The sequence below is a fragment of the Achroia grisella genome, unplaced genomic scaffold, assembly GCF_030625045.1.
Source record: "Achroia grisella isolate CSIRO2021 unplaced genomic scaffold, CSIRO_AGI_Agris_v1 utg841, whole genome shotgun sequence".
In the NCBI taxonomy this organism is placed as follows: Eukaryota; Metazoa; Arthropoda; class Insecta; order Lepidoptera; family Pyralidae; genus Achroia; species Achroia grisella.
In genome coordinates this window covers 1,549,712-1,571,304 of record NW_026713039.1, presented here as the reverse complement: position 1 = coordinate 1,571,304, position 21,593 = coordinate 1,549,712, and the positions used below count along the sequence as shown (strand labels likewise).

At 34.4% G+C, this 21,593-nt stretch overlaps 2 protein-coding genes across 2 annotated transcripts; one reads left to right on the top strand and one right to left on the bottom strand.

Moving 5' to 3' along the window:
* The first annotated feature begins 5,910 nt into the window (after positions 1-5,910).
* On the top strand, positions 5,911-21,391 carry LOC131852274 (uncharacterized). The gene is made up of 7 exons (XM_059202933.1): positions 5,911-5,999; positions 6,213-6,272; positions 7,295-7,469; positions 9,231-9,351; positions 11,148-11,319; positions 18,935-19,066; positions 20,668-21,391. The coding sequence occupies exons 2-7, from the start codon at positions 6,216-6,218 to the stop codon at positions 20,857-20,859; spliced, it is 849 nt and encodes a 282-aa protein (XP_059058916.1). The 5' UTR covers positions 5,911-5,999; positions 6,213-6,215; the 3' UTR covers positions 20,860-21,391.
* LOC131852273 (differentially expressed in FDCP 8 homolog) lies at positions 15,879-17,496 on the bottom strand. The gene has a single exon (XM_059202932.1). It carries the CDS (start codon positions 17,264-17,266, stop codon positions 15,941-15,943), a length of 1,326 nt encoding a protein of 441 aa, XP_059058915.1. The 5' UTR covers positions 17,267-17,496; the 3' UTR covers positions 15,879-15,940.
* Positions 21,392-21,593: the final 202 nt, after the last annotated feature.

Genomic DNA, 21,593 nt, shown 5'->3' with positions numbered 1-21,593 from the left:
TTAATAAATTAAATATTCATAATTCTACTATAAAAATTTGATTATAGATTGTTTCCACGTTATTATACAACGCAGAATGAAAATGTAAGACTGAACAAAAACAAAAGGAAGTCGAAGTCGCTACATCGGTTTTTTGAGAAGAGCTCTCTTGTGAAGATCTCATCAAAGTGTGTTTTTGTAAACCATTTTAATATTTAAACCCATACATGACGACAGTTGACGACATATTCAGATGGCGAGGGATTACACCGGCCCCCCGCCACGACCGGCTAACCTTGTAGCATGGGACTCCCCAACAGTACTATTTTGGTCCTGTTATATATACGAATCTCGTGAAAAACTTTGTAAGCGTGTTTCAGAACAGCAGTTTATCGAACGACGTCGCGTCGTGACGTAGGCGAAGTAACAAGTCGAGATGGTTTCATGCATTTGTGAGACAGTGAACGTTTTGAAATTGTACCAATATGCAATATTTAATTTATATTATACGACTGATAATCAAAGCTATTTCTTAATCCTTGATATTGTTATAATATCCAGAATTCTAGGAAGGAGCTTTACTAGCCACTTTAGTAGTCTCAGCTCTATACGCACAACGGCCCAGATCAGAGGCCAAATGCGGAGAATACAGTTTAGAAGAATACAGAATACATATATATTCAAGATTTATATATATATGTATATTCTTATGTATGAGTTGATGTTATTTCAAAAATCAATGCAATAGCAATAGGTAGAGTTACTATTTATTACTCTATTAGTAACATAATGTTATATTACAGACTTTGCAGAAGGATAGATAAAGCTTCATTTGCTTCATTATTATTACACAGTATAGAATAAAGTCGCTGTCGCTGTCTGTTCCTATGTATGCTTAAATCTTTAAAACTACGCAACGGAATTTAAGAAAGCGCTTCTAATCTAGAATCTAAATCTAGAAGCACTTTCTTAAAATAGATAGAGTGATTCTAGAGGAAGGTTTATACGTATAATACATGTACACCCGTGCGCAGCTGGGGCGAGTAGCTAGTATAATTATGTAATAAAAATGTCTCTACCTTACCTCGCAAATAAATTTGAAACTGTAGGGCACTTGAACGTCCCGTTCAGTATTCAGATCCAATTGAGAAGAACTGGCAAGAAACTCAATTGAATTTCTTTTTTTTGTAATATGACATGTTGCATTATATCGTCACTGGGCGTACCGTAAATGGATGAGTATACGAGGGCAATGGAGCGGACGATGACGATAGCCGTCCAGAATACGTGTTTAATAAACGACGGTAGCAATTTCCGGCTGCCAAATAAAAAAACTTACTAAGGATATTTATGTATGCACAACAAAAATCTGCAGATTTTGCCAAACTGAAGAGGAAACGCCACTACAAATCCTATGTGGTTGTAGCCCACTCATGCATAAAGATAATATCTCCTTTGGAAAGTTTACACTCTTTTCCGAGGAGATAAAAACCATCGCTCCTTTTACTCATTTTAAAAATGTAATTTTGGCATATGTACCGTATTTACATTCATATGCATGTAGTAAAAAACGGTTATTTCAATATTACAAACAGACACTCCAATTTTATTGATATCTATAGATCTATTGATTGCGATATGCAGACTTACTATTTTATTTTTTATTTTTATTACGACCAATTCCATTTCAATTAAAAAACCCATCATTGTTATCCAACGCGGCAAAATAGTAATGTACCCAAGATCAAGGTACTGGCAGCGTTCTCTCTCTGCATTGCTGTGCTTATCTTCTGAACAAAGTACTCTTTAGTCTTTATTCGTTAACATTCTTAATAAAAGTAATGTATACTTATTTTTATTTCAATATAATAATAATAATAATAATCTCATCAAGTTCAGATAGCTGAAGCTTGTGTTATGGGTACTAGATAACAGATACAAATACATAGATATATTTATTTTCGTAAACATTACATTATACATAGAAAATACCCACACACAATCATACAAAGAATAAAGAAAACAGCATAACTACAGTGCATAGCAGACTATCTATTAACAACATTCACGAGTGCACACGCTATCGTCTTGCTCTACCGAACTTAAGGCGATACTCTTCTGTTCTACACATTCATCTATTTATTTATTAAACGGTTATCGTTTTTAACGTAACAGTGTCGAAATATCGGAAGTCCTTAAACGATATTTTTGCATATATCCCGTTTCTATTATGTGTTTTAAATGTTTTTTTTCGCTCTACTTAGGTAGAGCACAGGAAAATATTATTTTATTAATTCTTTATTGCACTTTTAAACTGCAATAAATATATTACTAACAGATATCTCTTCCAGTCAACCCAAAGTGTGACACAAGTAGTGGTGATTGGGTCACAGAAGTGCAAATCATCATTACATAGTATTATACAAAGTCGCTATCGCTGTGTATTCGTCCCTATGTATGCTTAAATATTTAAAACTACGCAACGGATTTTGATGCGGTTTTTTTTAATAGATAGAGTGATTCAAGATGAAGTTTATTTATATAATACATGTAAACCAGTATGAAGTCGGGGCGAGTAGCTAGCAATAAATATAAAAAAGACGTAAGTAAAATTTACTTACAGGTCTTTGCGTTTTTATACATTATGTTAAGATAAACTCTTTTACAAGTAGGAATAGATTAAAGATAAATATAGTATTTCCAGTACTCGTCGTAATGATTTAGTTAAAAAATTATTTAAAATTGCTCTTATCTGTGGTTCGTTTATTTTTGCTTTTAGCAAGAGGTTAGAGTAAAAATTTTTATAGTAATTTTCAGTATGACAGTATTAAAGAGCTGTTTTTTAATAAATACACAAATAAATACGTTTGTTATGAAGGAATAATAAATAGTTTTTATTTTACATATCCAGTTATTATAGAGAACGTTGTTCTTACGTTAAAATACAATTAATTTTATTAGGTATAACCGTTATATAACTATAACTTTATTATTTTGTGTATTTACTTTATTACGTTTCAAATATACGACCAGTTACTTACAAAGGTTTTTTGTACTCATAACGTTAAAAAACCTTTATGTTTTAAAATGGACAAATCAGTTCGTCGTAAATTTGTCTAATAATTTAACAATAAATCTAACATATTTAAGCGTAAAGTGATTATCTGATTTATCATCACTAATCTGTCTATTACGATAAGATAAATATTTATTAACATAATAATAATTGTAACTATTATTAAACGACCTTGTAATTTACTAATTAATAATGTTAACATACAAATTATAAAGCTGGCTAGTTAGTTAGTAAACGATAAACATATGCATTATGGCTACTGTTTAGGTAATTTTTGGTCAGGTTGCGAACACTGATAAGATTTTTTGTTTTTTGCAATAGCATACGCTGGTGGTCACTCTATTCTCCCAAATTTGAATTTAAATAATTCTATATTATTGTAAACATGTACAACATTTATTTGAAAAGAATACGAACTGAGCATCTTGTCAGTTCTTTTCATCTCGATATCAGAACTGACGATAGATTTGATATATCATAAGAGTCTGTAATAGACCTACATGAATAAAGATATTTTGAATTTGAATTACTTATACCATCTAATTAATTAATTTAAAACTTTATACTTTTTATACGAGAGGGTATTCAAGTTGCGTCATATACATTTTATTTTTATACATATTAAAACCTCTTCCCCAGTCGCAGTCGGTCATATTGTATGTTTTAATACTAAAATTGTACATCACGTCACTAATCTAGGCATTCTAAGATCCAAAATTCAAAAATAATTTATTTATCCACTAGTTTTCATTATTTTTTTTAAACATATATTATAACTCGTCTCAATTGAATTACTTCTGTCACACTTTTTACGACGTATATTAATATAGGTGTCTTCATTAAATGAAAATCGAAAACAACTTTGCCATGCACGCTCGTCATTCGTCACAAATACCTTGACTACTAGTTTTATTATTTTTTTAAACAACGGTTGTGTCTCGTTCAACGTCCTTTTGTTACACTTTTTCGACTAACCAACCTTCATCTACACTCGTCACAAATCTAGTGCTTGATCACTAGTTTTCATTATTTTTTTTAAACAAAGATTATAACTTGTGCAACCTTCTTTTGTCACACTTTTTCGACCAACCAACTCTTCCTTAATATTAAAAGTGTACGTCACGCAGCAAATCAGCATTAGAATAGTACGAAAAAAACCTTTAGTCTTTTAAATTTACTGTATTATTTATTTGAACAAATTTAAAGCGATTGACAAATTAAAAAAAAAAATGTTCATCTTAAATTCATCTTACTTTACAGTGTCAATTTAAAAAACGACTCTATATAAAAATTATTCAGTCTTTCTTATAATAGGATGTCTGTGATGCTTTACCTTAACAGTTGTCGGTTATTGGAGAAACCTGATTCTACCCCTTTACAGAAATTCTATAGCACACAGAGCAATATCAGTCATAGATACAACAGCTCATAAATTTATTAAAGTTGTAATGATAAGTAACATTTCTTACAATAAATTATTATAAATAAACTAATAACTTAATGTTTAATTAAGTGTTTACCTAATTTGTTTACTCATTTATTAAGGTTGACAGGATTAAAAATAATGTTGTTCTAATGAACATATTTGCAACAATTGTTGTTTTGAAATAATTAAAATAATGTTGATAACATTTTAATGTTATATCCATGTTTATAAACAAAAGTTTCTATATCCAATTTTGTATCTATAAGAACTTAATTTAAATTTAGAAGATATTTCATTCAACACTTTCTGGAATGCCCATATCCAATAAGTTTTTGGTAGATTTCTTATCAATCATAAGGGAATGAAAGGATTTTCTGACAAAGTTTCCAAGATTAAAATTACCCACTGATATTAGAACCCTAGTAGTGCATGGAAAATGCAATTTCGTTTCACACAAGTTGTTGTACTATGCATGCTATTTAGAAACTTTTACTGGTATTTTTAAAAGTATGTTGTATTCTTATTTCAAAATAAAATCTCTACACTTCTCATTAATCTGCAGACCTGAATCGCGCTATGAAAATTCCTTTCCCCGTAACTACTTATATGAAAGGCTGCTAGTTTCGCTCAGGGAGTCCGCAGTCACATGGTAGAGTGGTCCTGTGCAGCCGCTTCAATCAAGTGCACCGCACACCCAAATTTAGATCTTATTCCATGTCGCATAAGAACATAACTTCAACATTTGCCATTCTGTCGACTAGAAGAAATTGCTAGACTGTATTTGGATACCCGCGACACTTTAGAATGACGAATGCTTGAACTTGACAATGACTGCCTACAGCACCAGTGTGGCGAATTTGACTCCTATTTTGAAATCTTATGTTTTGAAAAAAAAAACATTATTAACCTACATACCTAATTAATTTTAATGTCATAAAAACCTTAATTAATGATAACGAAGGATAAATATATTTAATTTTAAATTAATATCGCATATCTTCCTACAAAACAGTTTTAATAATAATATTCATTCAACATCTTAGAAAACGCCATCTATTGCTACATCCTTTAACTTGAACGACGTTGCAAGTGATGCAACTTGAATGTTTTCATAAAAGCAATTGGTATGGAATAACAATGCTTCCGTCAGGAAGTAAGTACTTACTACATCCGTTGAAGCAAGACATACGCCGCTAGCATGTACGATACATATATCTATGATTCATTATATATTTGGTTTGTAACTTAAAATTTATATAACATATCGATTAGTACATATAAATATTTTTAATCGTAGTTATTTAAAATAAATCTAAAACTATAAAAATTTACCCTACATAAGGGAATCTTTAATATCACCTAGCAACACAGTCAATGTACTGCGCAAGTCAAAATACCGTCAATTTTCTGACAACCAACAACCTGACCACTAAAATGACATGAGAAACAAAATAATCTATATTATCTTTTCATATGTATACTAAAAATTAATATAAAATACGTCCAATAATTTTATAGGTAAATATGTTTTTTATAAATAAATTAATTGTGTAATAATAAATCGAATACTATGGCAATAAATTTATAACTACCGGAAATGCATCCATCAATAATATCTATTTAAAAAATAAAAAATAAAATATTTCGTGCGTTCCGTTATTCTTAAAATGTAGCAATATTTTATATGTGTGGAGGTTATATTTTTATAATGTTTTTTTAATTTTATTACAGGAAATGACTACAGGAGGATCTGGAGCAGTCTTTTTTCTGGGCAACCGTGCTCATTACCAGGTAATGAAATATGCACAATCTATCGGATATAATAAATATTGCCAGAGACTTCCCTACGTCTAAGTGCATGCATCCACAATTGCAAACTAGGTCCTTTCCGCGTGACCAAAACAATATATTTTTTTTATATAGATATACACGTGCAAGCATGCTTTTCATTTTTACATCTACCTATACGTTTAAATACATCGTAACGGGAGGGAGGGTGATACAAAACGATATAGACCATAAGGAAATATTGGTTTAATTCAACTAAAATGCTAGTAAGATATACATGTTGAAATGTTACAATATGACAAGACAATAAAAAAACAAATCATAGTATTATAAAGAGTTTCTATACTACCACAGAGGGATTGTTAATAACGGGGAATATCTATTATTGGGGGGAAATGGAATTGTTAGTAATGGGCAATAACGCACCATGTCAGGTTGAACACCACGCGGTTCCCCTTGGAAACCATCGTGATAAGTTCCTGGTGATATTCCTACGATGCCCTGACTTCTTTTTCATCCTACCATTGTCTTACCATTGTCTTCTGGTGCCCCGCCAGCGTAAACCGTTAGCGAAGGAGTACCTTTCCATTATCATACGTTAAAAAAATTGTTAGGTATATTGGAGATATCAAGTTTGCAAATTAGAACCTTATGAACAGTGGTTGTTTCTACTGTTATCTATATAATCCAACCGAAATAATCCTAGTAAATACCGGTAAATTGGCCACCATCGGTTAACTGGCGTGACATCATGCTCATATTTTATAAAAAAAAAATGTATTTGTATCCGTTGTCTAGTACCCTCTAGCTCTCCTTAGCTTGGGACTAGATGGCGCTGTGTGAATTGTCTTGGGAGTAGATATAAATACATACATAATATAATATAGAAAATACTCACATCAATACGAACAAATATACTCATGATAAAAATGCATCGCGCGAGGAATCGAACCCGCGACCATTGGAAGCAAAGCGACGAGGCCGTTAATGACATAATAATGAGGATCCTATCTCCATTCCACCAGGTCCTCCAGCAGCCGGAGTCACAGTGCGACGTTGAAAATGGAAACGCATCCACAGAAACTATATACAGGAACCCGTCAGTTAGCGAGACGTGGACGGAACAGACGGATAGAGACAACAATAGCTGCTCGAACGCAACTAGCAACTGGAGCTACTGCGACCAAACAGATACATCAGGTGATTTTTTATATCACGATATAATAACTGACCTGACCTCATGTTCATCTTATCACCCTCCACTGGTGCCCCGCCAGCGTAAACCGTTAGCGCAGGTGGGTGCACCATTCCATATTCATCCTTTAGAAAAAACATACAGATACATGCTGGTGGTGGTGCTATAGGGTGTAACCTCGACTCGACCCATTGGCTTTGCGGCGTGATATTGCATCTCTGTGCATTTTCTACCGCATATATCACGGGGAGTGTTCTGAGGAATTGTTCGGATTAATACCAGCTGCTGAGTTTCACCACCGTACCACCCGCCAGAAACTGAAATACCATCCTGATCATCTGGATGAATGGCGGTCTTCCACAGTACGGTTTTCTAGAAACTTTTTGCCTCGCACAACCACATTGTGGAATCACCTTCCAGCAATGGTATTTCCGAACCGATACGATATTGAAACCTTCAAGAAAAGAGCTTATTCCTTTTTAAAAGGCCGACAACGTACTTGCAATTCCCCTGGTGCTGCGGGTGCTCATGGGCGGCGGTAATCACTTACCATCAGGTGAGCCGCATGCTCGTTTGTTCCCTGTGTTATAAAAAAAAACATTTTGTATGAAGAAAACATATCGGGGTAAGACTGCGGTTTTTTTTTCGGACTACTCTAATGCTGTAGGCCGCAGCTGGCCTTTACAGCTTCAACGGACGATAGGGGGCGAGTGCGGATGGCACTCAAAATCAAAGTAAAGACTTATGGAACGGCTGAAGACCAACAGTGAAGACAACTAAAAAAATGTTGACTATTCAAAACTGCTTAAATTAAGTTTATTTGAATAAATGATTTTCTATTCTATTCTATTCTAACTCCCGCCCGCCTGACGGATACGACTTTAGTATGAGAGCACCTTTAAGGGTTCTAACCTCGGCTCAGGCCGTCGTAATTTCGATCCCCGTTTGAATTGGACGGGGAATCAATCTGAGGGGCGACCGGGGGCAACGGTGTGGGGCGCTCCACACCGGGCGCGCGTAAGCGCCCACTTGATTGTGCAGTAAGGTGTGTTTGAGGTCGTTGTCTTCGCCGGCGAGGACGGTGTCGTGTGTTCGGAACGGAACGGGAGGACCCGTAGGGAGGTTAACTGCCGTCGTCGGGATCAATAAGAACGTGTCTCGGGCGACGTAGTACTTACGTATAGTTTGCTAGTTATATAATATTTTAAACTGCTATCCCACTCTGAGCCCCTGGTTGACTGTGCTGATATTATTTTTTGTTGTAGTAATAAGAAAAAAAGACTTGGTAAAAACAGAGAAAATATATTAATAATAGACTGACATATAGGAACAGAAAGAATGAATTGAATTATCAAAAACAAGAATGTAATATAAAAGAACTATAAATTCAAATACAAATTTAGAATATAAAATACATATCTGATTAGCCAGTTACAACATTTTTTATTTATATTTGTAAGTAATCCTGATTAATATTTAGATGTATATGTATATATATTTAAGTTTGTTATTGTCAATTATTATGTACTTACTACTTTGTTAGTAGTTTAGAACTTAATGTGCTATCGTCGTCGTTGATAGCTTATTGTATTAATTTACTAATAAAGGCTATAACAGAATAGCAGAGAAGATGGACTCACTGCCCCCTCTGAGTTATAGACCGTTTTGTCACCTACATTACTTTTAAATTTTATTATTGTATGGGCAGCAATTGTATTAGTTTTTGTTTGAGACAAGTAAAGATTATTGCCATGATTTTCTTTCAGATGACAAATTGGACATCGGCAGTGGTATAAAAAGACGAACTAACAGACGCACGAGCGAGACGGCACTGTGCGAAAGAGACGCCGAGATGCGGCCGGCACTGCTCAATTCCCTTGGAAATAAGTATGTTGTGATGTCAAAAAATAACTTTTTTATTTAACGGAAATGGCAAACAAGCTTGGTTTGGTTTCAATTCCATTTTTTTTATGTAATATATAAAATTTTCGTGTTTATACTCTTAAACTCTCTTCTTACACCCAGTCAACCATAGACGACTGGGAGAAAATGCCTCTAGGTGTTAACTAAGAAATTACTTAGAAATTGTCTCCACGTGCAAATGGAGAGTCATGTGAGGAGTGCAGTATCAAAATCTAAATATATATAACTCAAAGGTGACTGACATAGTGATCTATCAACGCACAGCCCAAACCACTGGACGGATCGGGCTGAAATTTGGCATGCAGGTAGATCTTATGACGTAGGCATCCGTTAAAAAAGTATATTGATTAATTCTACTCCCAAGGGGATAAATTAGGGGATGAGAGTTTGTATGAAAATTTGTCAATTTTACACCGATCGGGCTGAGACTTTGCATGCATAAAGCTACTATGACATAGCCATTCCCTAAGAAAGGAAACAAAAGTAAAGCCGCATAAACTATACCTAATTAATAATAATACTTCTTAACGCGAGCGAAGCCGCGGGCAAGAGCTAGTTATGTATATGAATTTACATAAAAAAATATCTAAGTAATAATATCAGTTGTCTAGTACCCATAACACAAGCTCTACTTAGCTTGGGACTAAATGGCGCTATGTGAACTGCTGAGTAAACGAGGAATCGAACTCGCGAACATTAGTAGTAACACTGTATGCTAAACGGCTCAACCACCAAGGTGGCCAAAGCACAAGGCTGTTGTAATATAATGTAATGACAGCCTCGGTGGTCTAGTGGTTTAGCACACCGCTTTACTATCCGATGGTCGTGGGTTCGCTTCCTCGCACGTTACAAACATTTGTATTCATGAGTATGATTGTTTCGGTCTAGGTGTTTTCTATGTATAATATGTATTTATTTACAAAAAAAATGTATCCATGTATTTATATCAGTTGTCTCACACAAGCTCTGCTTAGCTTGGAACTAGATGGCGCTGTGTGAATTGTCCTGGGATATTGATATTATATTATACTAGCTGTTCCGGCAAACGTTGTTTTGCCTAAAATAAAAAAAAAAATATTAGGGGTGGACTACCTCTAACATATAGGGGGATGAAAAATAGATGTTGGCCGATTCTCAGACCTACTCAATACGCTCACAAAATTTCATGAGAATCGGTCAAGCCGTTTCGGAGGAGTATGGGAACGAAAACTGTGACGCGAGAATTTTATATATAAGATATATCAACATAAAATCCCATTGAAAACAAATGTGAGTTGGACTCTATTTTCTACAATCTACTTTATTACTTATTACTTTAATACCATACAATAGTATTAACTCTTTCCACTCCAAGCCTTTTTTTATTCCACCAGCTCCACGCTAAACAAGAACTATTACTCTATGTCGAGTGACACTGGAGGAGAAAGACATTGGAGGAGAAAGGGTTAATGGCACTTTTTTCTATTCTTACTTTATCTAGTTTCTTTTTGTTTGTTGACTTTATTAGTATTCTTATTAAGATTCAGGTACGATGGGACCAATTTACAAAATGGACGAAATAGGAAAGATAAGGACTTTTATTAATAAAGTATAAATAAAACCTGGGGGGATGCCATTGTTAGTAATGTCGACTAATCCCATTTCTAAAATCCCATTGAAAACAAATGTGAGTTGGACTCTATTTTCTACAATCAGGCTCTCACTTATATCTAAGCATAAGGCTGTATGAGATCTGATCTGATAAAGATGACTGTCAGCAGTGTAACTCCAAAGACGAAACCACGTCGGCGCATCTCCCCCCTCACCTTCCTGGCGTCGCTGGCCCGGCGCAAGAAGAGAATGGACACCGACCAGATCCAATATTTGCAGCATTTGGAGCACGTCCTAACCAATTGCTCCTACAGAGAGTCCTGTCGGTGCCTCGATTGTCAGGTTAGTGGAATTTTATGGACCCCTGGTATATCTATACATATAAATATAATTGGAGTGTCTGTTTGTAATATTGAAATAATCGTAATAGTACGGTGCATGCACCAAAATAACATTTTTTACAATTATTGTCTGTCTGTCTGTTTGTTCCGGGTAATCTCTGAAATGGCTGGACCGATTTTGACGGGACATTTTTTGGTAGACAGCTGATGTAATATGGAGTAACTTAGGCTACTTTTATTTTAGAAAAATAATGTTCAATTTTAGCTTTAAAAAGGACGATACTTTCATACAAGGTTGGGACTGGGAGCATACAACTTTCTTTACTCTCATACAAAGTTGTATGGAAGTATCGTCATTTTTAAGCTAGAAGCTTGATACTTATTTTTCCAACTCCCCTTTCAATCTTTTTTCATATTAAAAAGTAATCTAAGTCCTTTATCAGGGTCTAGACTATCTATGTACCAAATATCATTTAAATCGGTTCGTTAGTTTTGGTTTGAAAGCGAGACAGTCAGACAGGCAGAGGGTTACTTTCGCATTTTTCAGTAACATTATATAAGTAAGAATTTTTACTTTGAAGTCATAATTATTGATTACTTTTATTTTGAAGTAAAAATATTTATTACTTATTACTTTAATACCATACAATAGTATTAACTCTTTCCACTCCAAGCCTTTTTTTATTCCACCAGCTCCACGCTAAACAAGAACTATTACTCTATGTCGAGTGACACTGGAGGAGAAAGACATTGGAGGAGAAAGGGTTAATGGCACTTTTTTCTATTCTTACTTTATCTAGTTTCTTTTTGTTTGTTGACTTTATTAGTATTCTTATTAAGATTCAGGTACGATGGGATCAATTTACAAAATGAACGAAATGGGAAAGATAAGGACTTTTATTAATCTTTAATCTATATATATAAAAATGAATTGCTGTTCGTTAGTCTCGCTAAAACTCGAGAACGGCTGAACCGATTTGGCTGATTTTAGTCTTGAAATATTCATTAAAGTCCAGGGAAGGCTTAAACGGTGATAAAATATGAAGAAATTGCATGGAGAATACTAAAAACAACAATTTTATTTTCCCATACAAACTGTCAAACGGGGTGCGTTCAGAAATTTATTCTGAGGCGGAACGGAGTGTGCGGGATCAGCTAGTAAAGAATAAAAAAAAACCTGGCGGGATGCCATTGTTAATAATGTCGACTAATAATTCCAATAAAAGAAATTATTCTGTCACAATAAGATAAAATAAAGTTAAAATAATACACACGAGTTTATAGAAACAATCTTTATTTATTACATTATCACAAATTATTCGCATCTGTGGGATTACATTTTTTATTCTATACACATGCCAAATAAGCATACGGTTCGCCTTATGCTAAGCGACAATTATATTCCTTATATATTTTAAAGCCATATTCGTTGAATTTAAACTTACGATTATAAATATTATAACAGGTACTAAGAAATTATTTGAGCCAATTTGACCAACATCTGATTTTTTTATGATATCTGAATGGCAAACGAGCTGTCCACCAGATTGTAAATGGCAATCGCTTAATTACAGGAGGGAAGGGGATTGTTAGTAATGTGGACTAAAAACACCATAGCTAGCAATATACCATATTAGGATGTCCTCCATACGGTTCCCCTTGGTAACCATCGTGGTAAATTGTCATTGGCCAAGATGCTTCTAATTGACCTGACCTCATGTTCATCTTATCATCCTCCACTGGTGGCCCGCCAGCGTAAACCTTAAGCGCAGGTGGTTCCACCATTTTTCTATCAACCGTTAAAATCGCCTAATTACGTGATAAAAAAAAAAGAAATCAATGCCATCAATTATTTTTAATGCTCAATTTACACTCAGCCCGAGTGGGCAGTGAAATGAGCAGCGCGAGAGTGTAAACACGAGTGGAAACACTTCCCATGCCATTGGCGCTGCCACTCGCGCTGCCCGGCGCCCCCTCGATTGTCGGTTTTTCGTGCGCGAGTCAAAGGACTGGCAGCGCGAATGGCAGTGTGCTTTTACATTCAGCCCTCTCGCTCAGTTGTCGCCCGGCAATATTTCCGGCAGCGCGAGTGACAGGGGAAGCGGCTGAATGTAAACGTAGCATAACATGTGTCTGTGTAAGTGAGAACTGAAATTTCCACGGACATCACGATATATCGTCTACTCTCTATACGCGACGGTAACGCTTTTTTGTGACCGAAAAATACTATTACATTTTCCACTAATCTATATAGAAGTTTCACTTCAAAAAAATCGCCTAATGACATAAACAGCATCACGGATATCACATTATCATTATGATGCCCGTGACAGGGGTGGATCTACCTAAGGGCTTTTTGGGCTGCAGTCCAGTCCCCACTGAAATGATATTTAGAATATAAAAAAAAATCTAGAATGTTAGAAATCTATCATAAGGTTGGCAACCCTGATATTAATCAACCCATGTAAGTGCGCGTCTATCGTAAAGGAACGGGGAATTTCTGGTCGCTGTTAATTTTTTTAGTTGAGTAATATAATTGGGTACGGTAGGTAAGCTCCTAAGTAGATTTAGCCCAGGGCCCCACAAATTCACATTCCGCCCCTGGCCCGTGGTATTTAAGCGTGCCATACCCTAGGACTAAGATGTCTTCATGTAACACCCTGTAATTTCCCTGCCATATCTCCCCTTCAATCGAAACAGCTTACAAAGCATCTGCCTAGCGACTGACATAGGTGAGACAGAGATACACACAGACGACTTTGCACAAAGTATACCTAAATTTACATGTAAATTAATTGAAATGGAACAAAAACCAAACCCTGAACTCTAACTAGTCATTTTAGCAAAATCCCCTTATGAGGTAGAATATGAAAAATAGTTAACTATTATTACAAATTCTTAGAAAGTATTATAAATATTGTGGTCACACTATTCTCCCAGATTTGAATTTAAAAATTAAAATGTAATATTGTAAACATGTACAACATTTATTTGAAAAGAATTCGAGCTGAGTTTCTTGTCAGTTCTCATCTCGAAATTCCGAACTGACGGTAGATTTGACATATCATAAGAGTCTGTAATAGAGTAGTCTGTAGTGGTAGAGTCTGCACATCTCAAAGGTTGACTGGGAGTGAATTCTATACCATTATATCATTTTGTACCAAATTTTATTGCTCAATAAAGCAAATAAACAAAAATCAATATCTGCATGGCCAACTTTGTTCTTTAAGAAAATAACTGTTGTTTTTTTCTCAATTTCATCTATATTATATTATATTAAATATTTTCTTCAACAAATTTTAACACAAATATATGTAGGGACACCTCTTATCATTACACAGTATAAAACACCCTATGTATGCTTAAATCTTTACAACTACGCAACGGATTTTGAAGCGGTTTTTTTAATAGATAGAGTGATTCTAGAGGAAGGTTTATATAAATAACTAGCTGTACTTGCGACTTCGTCCGCGTGGAGTTTAACTTTATTTTTCTAAAATAAAAGTAGCCTAAGTTACTCCTTATTACATCAGCTACCTGCCAAAAAAAACCAGTTCGGTCTATAGAGATGTAAGCCTGGATTTCTAAGATACAGATCTCCATTCTAGTTTAAGGTCCATTCTTTTAAATTTTATAATATGACTAGCTACTCGCCCCGGCTTCGCATGGGTGTTCATGTATCTATACATATAAATAAAATTGGAGTGTCTGTTTGTAATACCCGTTTTTATTAAATGCATATGAATATAAATACGGTACTAATACACCAACATAACATTTTTTACAATTTTTGTCTGTCTCTCTGTCTGTCTATTTCGGCTAATTTCCGAAATGGTTAGACCAATTTTGACGGGACTATTTTTGCCAGTAGGCAACTTTTATTTTAGAAAAATACAGCTAAAATTCCACTAGAACGAAGTCGAAGGAATAGCTAGTAGAAAATAAAATTGGCATACATAAGAGACTAAAATATCCTATATGTATAAGATGTTTTTGATTTGTTTTATTATTATGAATAATAATATTTTTGATTTGTTTTTATTTAGTATTGATTATGTATTAAAAGGACAGTATGGATATGTTAATACTGCCTTGGATTGAAATTGATGGATTGATAGTAAATACATTCTAGAGTAGACTATACATAAAGGCAATATACATAAGCTTTCTTTTTGAAAGCAAAATGGTTTACTAAATTATTATTTCTATAATTTGTTCTCATTTGGAAGACATTCCTCAACATATACACATAAAATACAATTGTAATGAATACATTCTCGTATTTTGAAGTCGGCTATAACAACAAAGTGTAAAACATGCAATTTATTACTTAACAGTTTATATTTATTGTTTTTATTTTATTTGCGTTATAAAACTTAATGTTTAATACTTAAAATATTAATTCATGTTAGTATTTAAAGATGATACTATTTGAAAAAAAAAAATGTTTTTGTTAAAATATAGTTAGTGAGGATTTTATATAATAAAATAATACCATGCATGATTTCAACTAAGAAGATTATTATTTTCATTAATAATTAAAAATTATTAACAATCTGTATATAAAAATAAAGAACTATAACAAAATATCTAAGTCTGAACATAGAGGAAAAAACCAGAGATTATTCAACAAATTTATCGATATCATATTCTATATTTGAATCTGTTTTGTCATCGTTAATTTTACTTTTTCTCCGTTCCTCAATACGTATGCATTTCAAACAATTTTGGCCTTTCCGAAGCCAGCAACTTCTGTGGTAAACAGAGTTACAATTGTCACACATGATAGCACCATTATCAAACGGATAAATCACTTCGTTATTGCCACAGATCTCACATATGTAACCTTTACCCGAACACAACTGGCATTTTGTTATGTGAGCACGACAGATTTCTGTTAACTCTGTCAGTTCGGACTCCAGAGTTCCATCGTTGATGGCTTGTAAATGAGCCATGCTGTATTTGTTGTTCACATCTCCAAGCTGAATGAATAATGGAGACAGCAGAAGAGTGCCTTTCCTACAAGCACACAAGTAACGTCGCATCCATTCTAAATCCTTTCTCATTTTATGAACCCACTGTAATTCCGTTATAAAGTTAAACAGCTTTGAATTTATCTGCTCTACATCTATGTAAGGCCGTGTCCACGATAGCATCAACATTTGGTACGCTAGACGTGAAATGGAACGCTTCTCCCAGTCCCAATTGTGTACAACTCGAGCTGGTATTGCACACATGTCGTTCCAATGGCACGTGCCACAGAAATACAAGCCGGTGTAATCACACAATCGGGGTTCGTTCCACGAGTCTTTAAACGTTAGAGTGGTCGCACATTCTGCACACTTATAATCCTGGGCTGCGAGACCCTTTTCAGGGCATATACTCATTTCGAATGCACCTTTCTCTGTCATAACAACATGGGCACAGACCCTACAAATATGATCTATGCACTTATAATGACACAAATAACCACAATCGCTACAAACATACGACGCCTGCACTATGCTCCATACAACGCCACTGCAGTGATCACAGTATTGCTTACCATTTGTTATTGTCGTCTGCCGATTAAAATGGTGACCCTTTATCGAGATATGCAGCCGTGACTCACCGTTGTTCTCTTTTAAATCCTCCAAACGCCATCTTAACTCAACTAAATATCTCACTAACCATTTCCTCTCGTCTGAACACTGTGGACTCGACAATACGAGCTCCTTACACTGTGTTATGGCCCGTTCGACTTCCTCCCGTGATGCAGAGCCGTGAATCTTTAGTTTTTTATTCACAGACTTTGGTATGTTGTACGAGTCGTAACTATCGTCCGCTGAAACGCAGCCCGACGTGGAAGACGACGATGGCGTGCCAGGTCCAATGTCTGCGGACCTCGGACTGCAGCATATCAAGCTGCTCCTATATTTGGGCGAGTCGTTAGCTAACGCAGCAGCCATGGTCGTCAATTCACAGTATTATGAACATTAACAAGGAAAAAAACACCACGATTTTATAACATTGGTTTGTTTTTATATTACCAAACACAGTTCAGTTCTTTAATAAGGTGACAATGGTCTAACTTATGACTAATTACGATTCATAATAATGTGGGTTGCCTTTGTTTTGATGAAAATTATTTTATTTGATCTATTTGTGTCGTCAGATGACCTCGACATTTTTGACAGATTAATAGCACTGACAGTCGTGTAAATGACAACGACGTCAGTTTTTTTTATTTATTATTTTTACGGCTCTGGAGACAAGGCAGATTAATAAGCCGTGTTACCCACTCTATGTTAGGTTTTCAGTTTGAGTACCAGTTTAATAAAAAACCTAGGAATTTTGTAATACTTATATATTATGAAAAATTTAGGTTTTTTTTCAAATCGTAATTAAATTATATAATTTAGTCATATACAATAATTAAAAAAATATATATATTTAGACAAGCTTCCAAATATTGGACAGAATAAATATAATAACTAAAGAGCATTATGGAATAAAATTAAAATTATTATAGTTATGCAAAGTGTTATTTATTTTCTTTTTACTCTATAACGACTGTTTAAAATTTGCGTTGACTGGAACGTAACTGATACTGCGCAGGCGTGCCAACATAACGTCGATAATTTTGCGTTTCGTTTCATCATATATATATATCAACCATGCATATTATTGCAGATTCTGTGAAAAATATGGTAATCGAGTATATTATATAATATCTGAAAATCAACATGTTTATTGACATCCAGGAGTTGTAATTTCGGCCGTAATCGAAATTTTCTTTTGTGATAGTTGTGTTGAAAATTTTTTAGATGAGTTTACTACACTCACGACTGCAATTCTCGATGGGATACGCAGAGAAATCAATGTGTACATTGTGGACTTGTGGTGAACGCAATACTTGATATATTCCCTTTTCGCTGAGTAGGTATATTAATATATGAATTAATGTTGCAAAATGTGTAATGCGTGTGTGACAGCTATGGTATTTCATATATTCATAGGCTACGGAAACCGTTTCCCATCCGATAAGCCGTTTGCTAGTTTACCAACATTGTGGTAAAAAATCGGTTTATAGTACCCAAATTAGAAACTAGTTTTGTTGGTCGCTGTGCAATGTTACATTTGTTTATTTCTGTAGTCGAATATTTTACTTTGTAAACTGTGCTTCAATCTGAAGCTTGAGTATGGAAGAGAAATTATGTTACCGAGGAGTAGCTGTCCCCAGCTAGTAGGTATTATTTCTCTCCTCGGTAAACGGCAAACGTTGTTTTGCTATATAAAATAAAATCGCTATTAAAAAATAAGGGTTGAAGAGTGAAAATTTAGGGTTGTATGTATTTGTAATGTCACATTAAAAAAATTTTTTTTTTTTCAAATAATAATAAATCATGTTAGGAGTGGACAACCCTTATCACTTACGGGTATAAAAAATAGATAGTAGCCGATTAGCAGACCTACTGAATATGCATCTAAAATTTCATAAAAATCTGTCAAGCCGTTACGGAAGTGGTGGTAACAAATACAGCGGCACGAGAATTTTATATATTACTGTATATATGTGACGGTTGTGCAATCTGCCTGTTCGCCATTCGATTAATATAAAATATTTTGAATTTCAGAGCCGTTACTTTGACTGTGATGAAAGTGATGATTACACGTCAGACGAAAGCGACTACACGCCTCGATATGTCTCGCAGCCGACCGTCCGTATCAGTGAAGAATGTGATGAAGACGATGATGATGATGATGAGGTACGTGATCACCTATGTAAATATTTCAAGTTATAGAGTAATATTTCTACCTATACTTGTAATATTTCGGTCAAAATTGAACTGCACTTCCAGTAGCGATGGTCAGGTTTCTGCACTGAATGTTTGTGGTCTCGCACATGCTAAAGGTAGCGGAATGAAATCTATACATATACCTATATAAAATTGGAGTGTCTGTCTGTAATATTGAAATAACCGTTTTTTACTGCAAGCATATATATAAGAATATAAATACGGTACATACACCAAAATAATACTTTTAACGATTTATGTCTGTCTGTCTGTTTGTGCCGGCTAATCTCTGAAATGACTGGACCGATTTTGACGGGACTTTTTTTAGCAGGTAGCTGATGTAATACGGAACTTAGGCAACTTTTATTTTAATAACAACGGTACTAATCACCAGCTTAAGCTGTGAAAAAAGAGAATAATAATAATATTTATTTCCACAAAAAACATAAACTATATAAAACAGAACATATATTTCTGAGGTCATACAGTTAAAAATCATTACCTCCCGCCATATTACGCCAAAACTGGTCACATCATGTTTAATTTAAAATTTTACTGCACTATTATTGTTGTGGTGGGGTTCTTTTTTGTTGAGATGATATGTTTACTAATAAATAAAATAAATGACGACCTCGGTGGTCTAGCGGTCAAGCACACCGCTTTACGGCCGATGGTCGAGGGTTCGATTCCTCGCACGGCACAAACATTTGTATTCATGAGTATGATTGTTTGTATCGGTCTGGGTGTTTTCTATGTATAATATGTGTGTATTTACAAAAAAAAAAATATCTATGTATATGTATCAGTTATCTAGTACCCATAACACAAGCTCTAGCTAGCTTAACTTGGGTCTAGATGGCGCTGTGTGTATTGTCCTGAGATTATTATTATTATTATTATAAATAATATGTACGTTTGCAGCAGAATAATTCTTATTGTCTCCTTTTATAATATATTTACAATAATGTCAATCTATATTTGACAACTAAACTATTACTCGTAATATATTAAATAGATCCTACAAAATTGAGAATGCCTGCAGTAAATAGTGCGCTATTTCATCAAAATTGTAGAATAATGTGTATAAAAATTTACAACAAAATACATCAAACTATTAGAGAAATGTCTTTTGAAATTTTTCAAAATAGATTACGCAACTGGTTAATTGAGAGATGTTTCTATACAGTAAAAGAATTTTTAAATTTTGATGGTAAAATGAGTTAAGAATTGGATAATATTAATATAATAGTAATGACATAACAGTAATAATATTGACATATAATGACTAAATAATAATATAGATATAATAATTTCTTAAAATTGTATAATATAATAATGTAATAAGCTATCTGAAAGACAGAATTGTAGAAGCATAACTAATATAAAATTTTGCATGTCTTCATATAAGACGGATTGTATGGAACCATATGTACTTTATAACATCTGTGCACACCACATTTCTCGCAAAATAAAATCATTTCATTTCATTTCACAAATTAATAAGTAGGTCGTATATACTCGTAACAATTATATTATCACTTACTCTACTAATATTAACTACTTCACTACAGGTATTCATAGATACAGTTCCCGGTGATAATACATCAACAGACCTGCTCCTCGAAGGTAAGGAGAAGATGTCGGTGTCATCTGACGAGACTGAGGACCCTGCAAACGAGGATATGCAACTAGAAGTGGCCGCCGGCACGCCAGTACTGCTCAATTACTTGCTCACACATCCAATAACTTGCAATATTCAATAAGACTTAAACTGCCTGATAGATTTAAAAAAATAATGTGATGTTTTTGGGTTTATGGTATTGTCTTTGGCCGTGTCTGTGGTCAGTTTTTTTTTTACAGAAATGAAATACACCATGTATTCTACTGATATTTTCTGGAGAGACTACAGCGTGGCTTTTTTCAAGAATGGTATATATGGGTCGACAACGCGCATGTGACACATTTGGTGTTTCAGGCGTTCATAGGCTACGGTAACCATATACAATCAGATGGACCGCACGCTTGTTGGTGACCATCGTATCGTATAAAAAAATATGCTGGCCGGACACCAGTGGAGGATGTCAGGATGAGCATGAAGTCAGGTCAAGTAGTATATCATGAGGAGTTTACCACGAAGGTTTAGGCAGGCCGTATAAACATTAGGATTACTGGTCCCCATGACTACCAATTTCTTTCCCCCCTCAAGCTCAATTGAATTCAAGGATCAATTCGTCCAGATAATACTGCTTTCCTGTAAGGGGTCATCCACAAATTACGTCACCAATATGACGACGAAATGTGTCAAAGTGTGACACAGTGTGACAAAGGGTGGGAGGAGTCATGACTTTTGTGACGTTACATTTTGTTAATAAATCTAGTATTTATATAGCAATAAAATTAATTTTCAAATGGCTTTTCTTAATTTAATTATTTATAGATATAATGTAATTTTGCTTAGTTATTGTCACATTTTTGTTTACTTTGTTAGTAGAGGACA

What these genes read in the sequence shown, in the direction of transcription:
- LOC131852274 (XM_059202933.1), top strand. Translation starts at nt 6,216, where the DNA reads ATGACTACAGGAGGATCTGGAGCAGTCTTTTTTCTGGGCAACCGTGCT. An exon ending in GCAACCGTGCTCATTACCAG is followed by an intron (nt 6,273 to 7,294) that starts GTAATGAAATAT and finishes CCATTCCACCAG; the next exon opens with GTCCTCCAGCAGCCGGAGTC. An exon ending in ACGATGATGATGATGATGAG is followed by an intron (nt 19,067 to 20,667) that starts GTACGTGATCAC and finishes ACTTCACTACAG; the next exon opens with GTATTCATAGATACAGTTCC.
- LOC131852273 (XM_059202932.1), bottom strand. Translation starts at nt 17,266, where the DNA reads ATGGCTGCTGCGTTAGCTAACGACTCGCCCAAATATAGGAGCAGCTTG.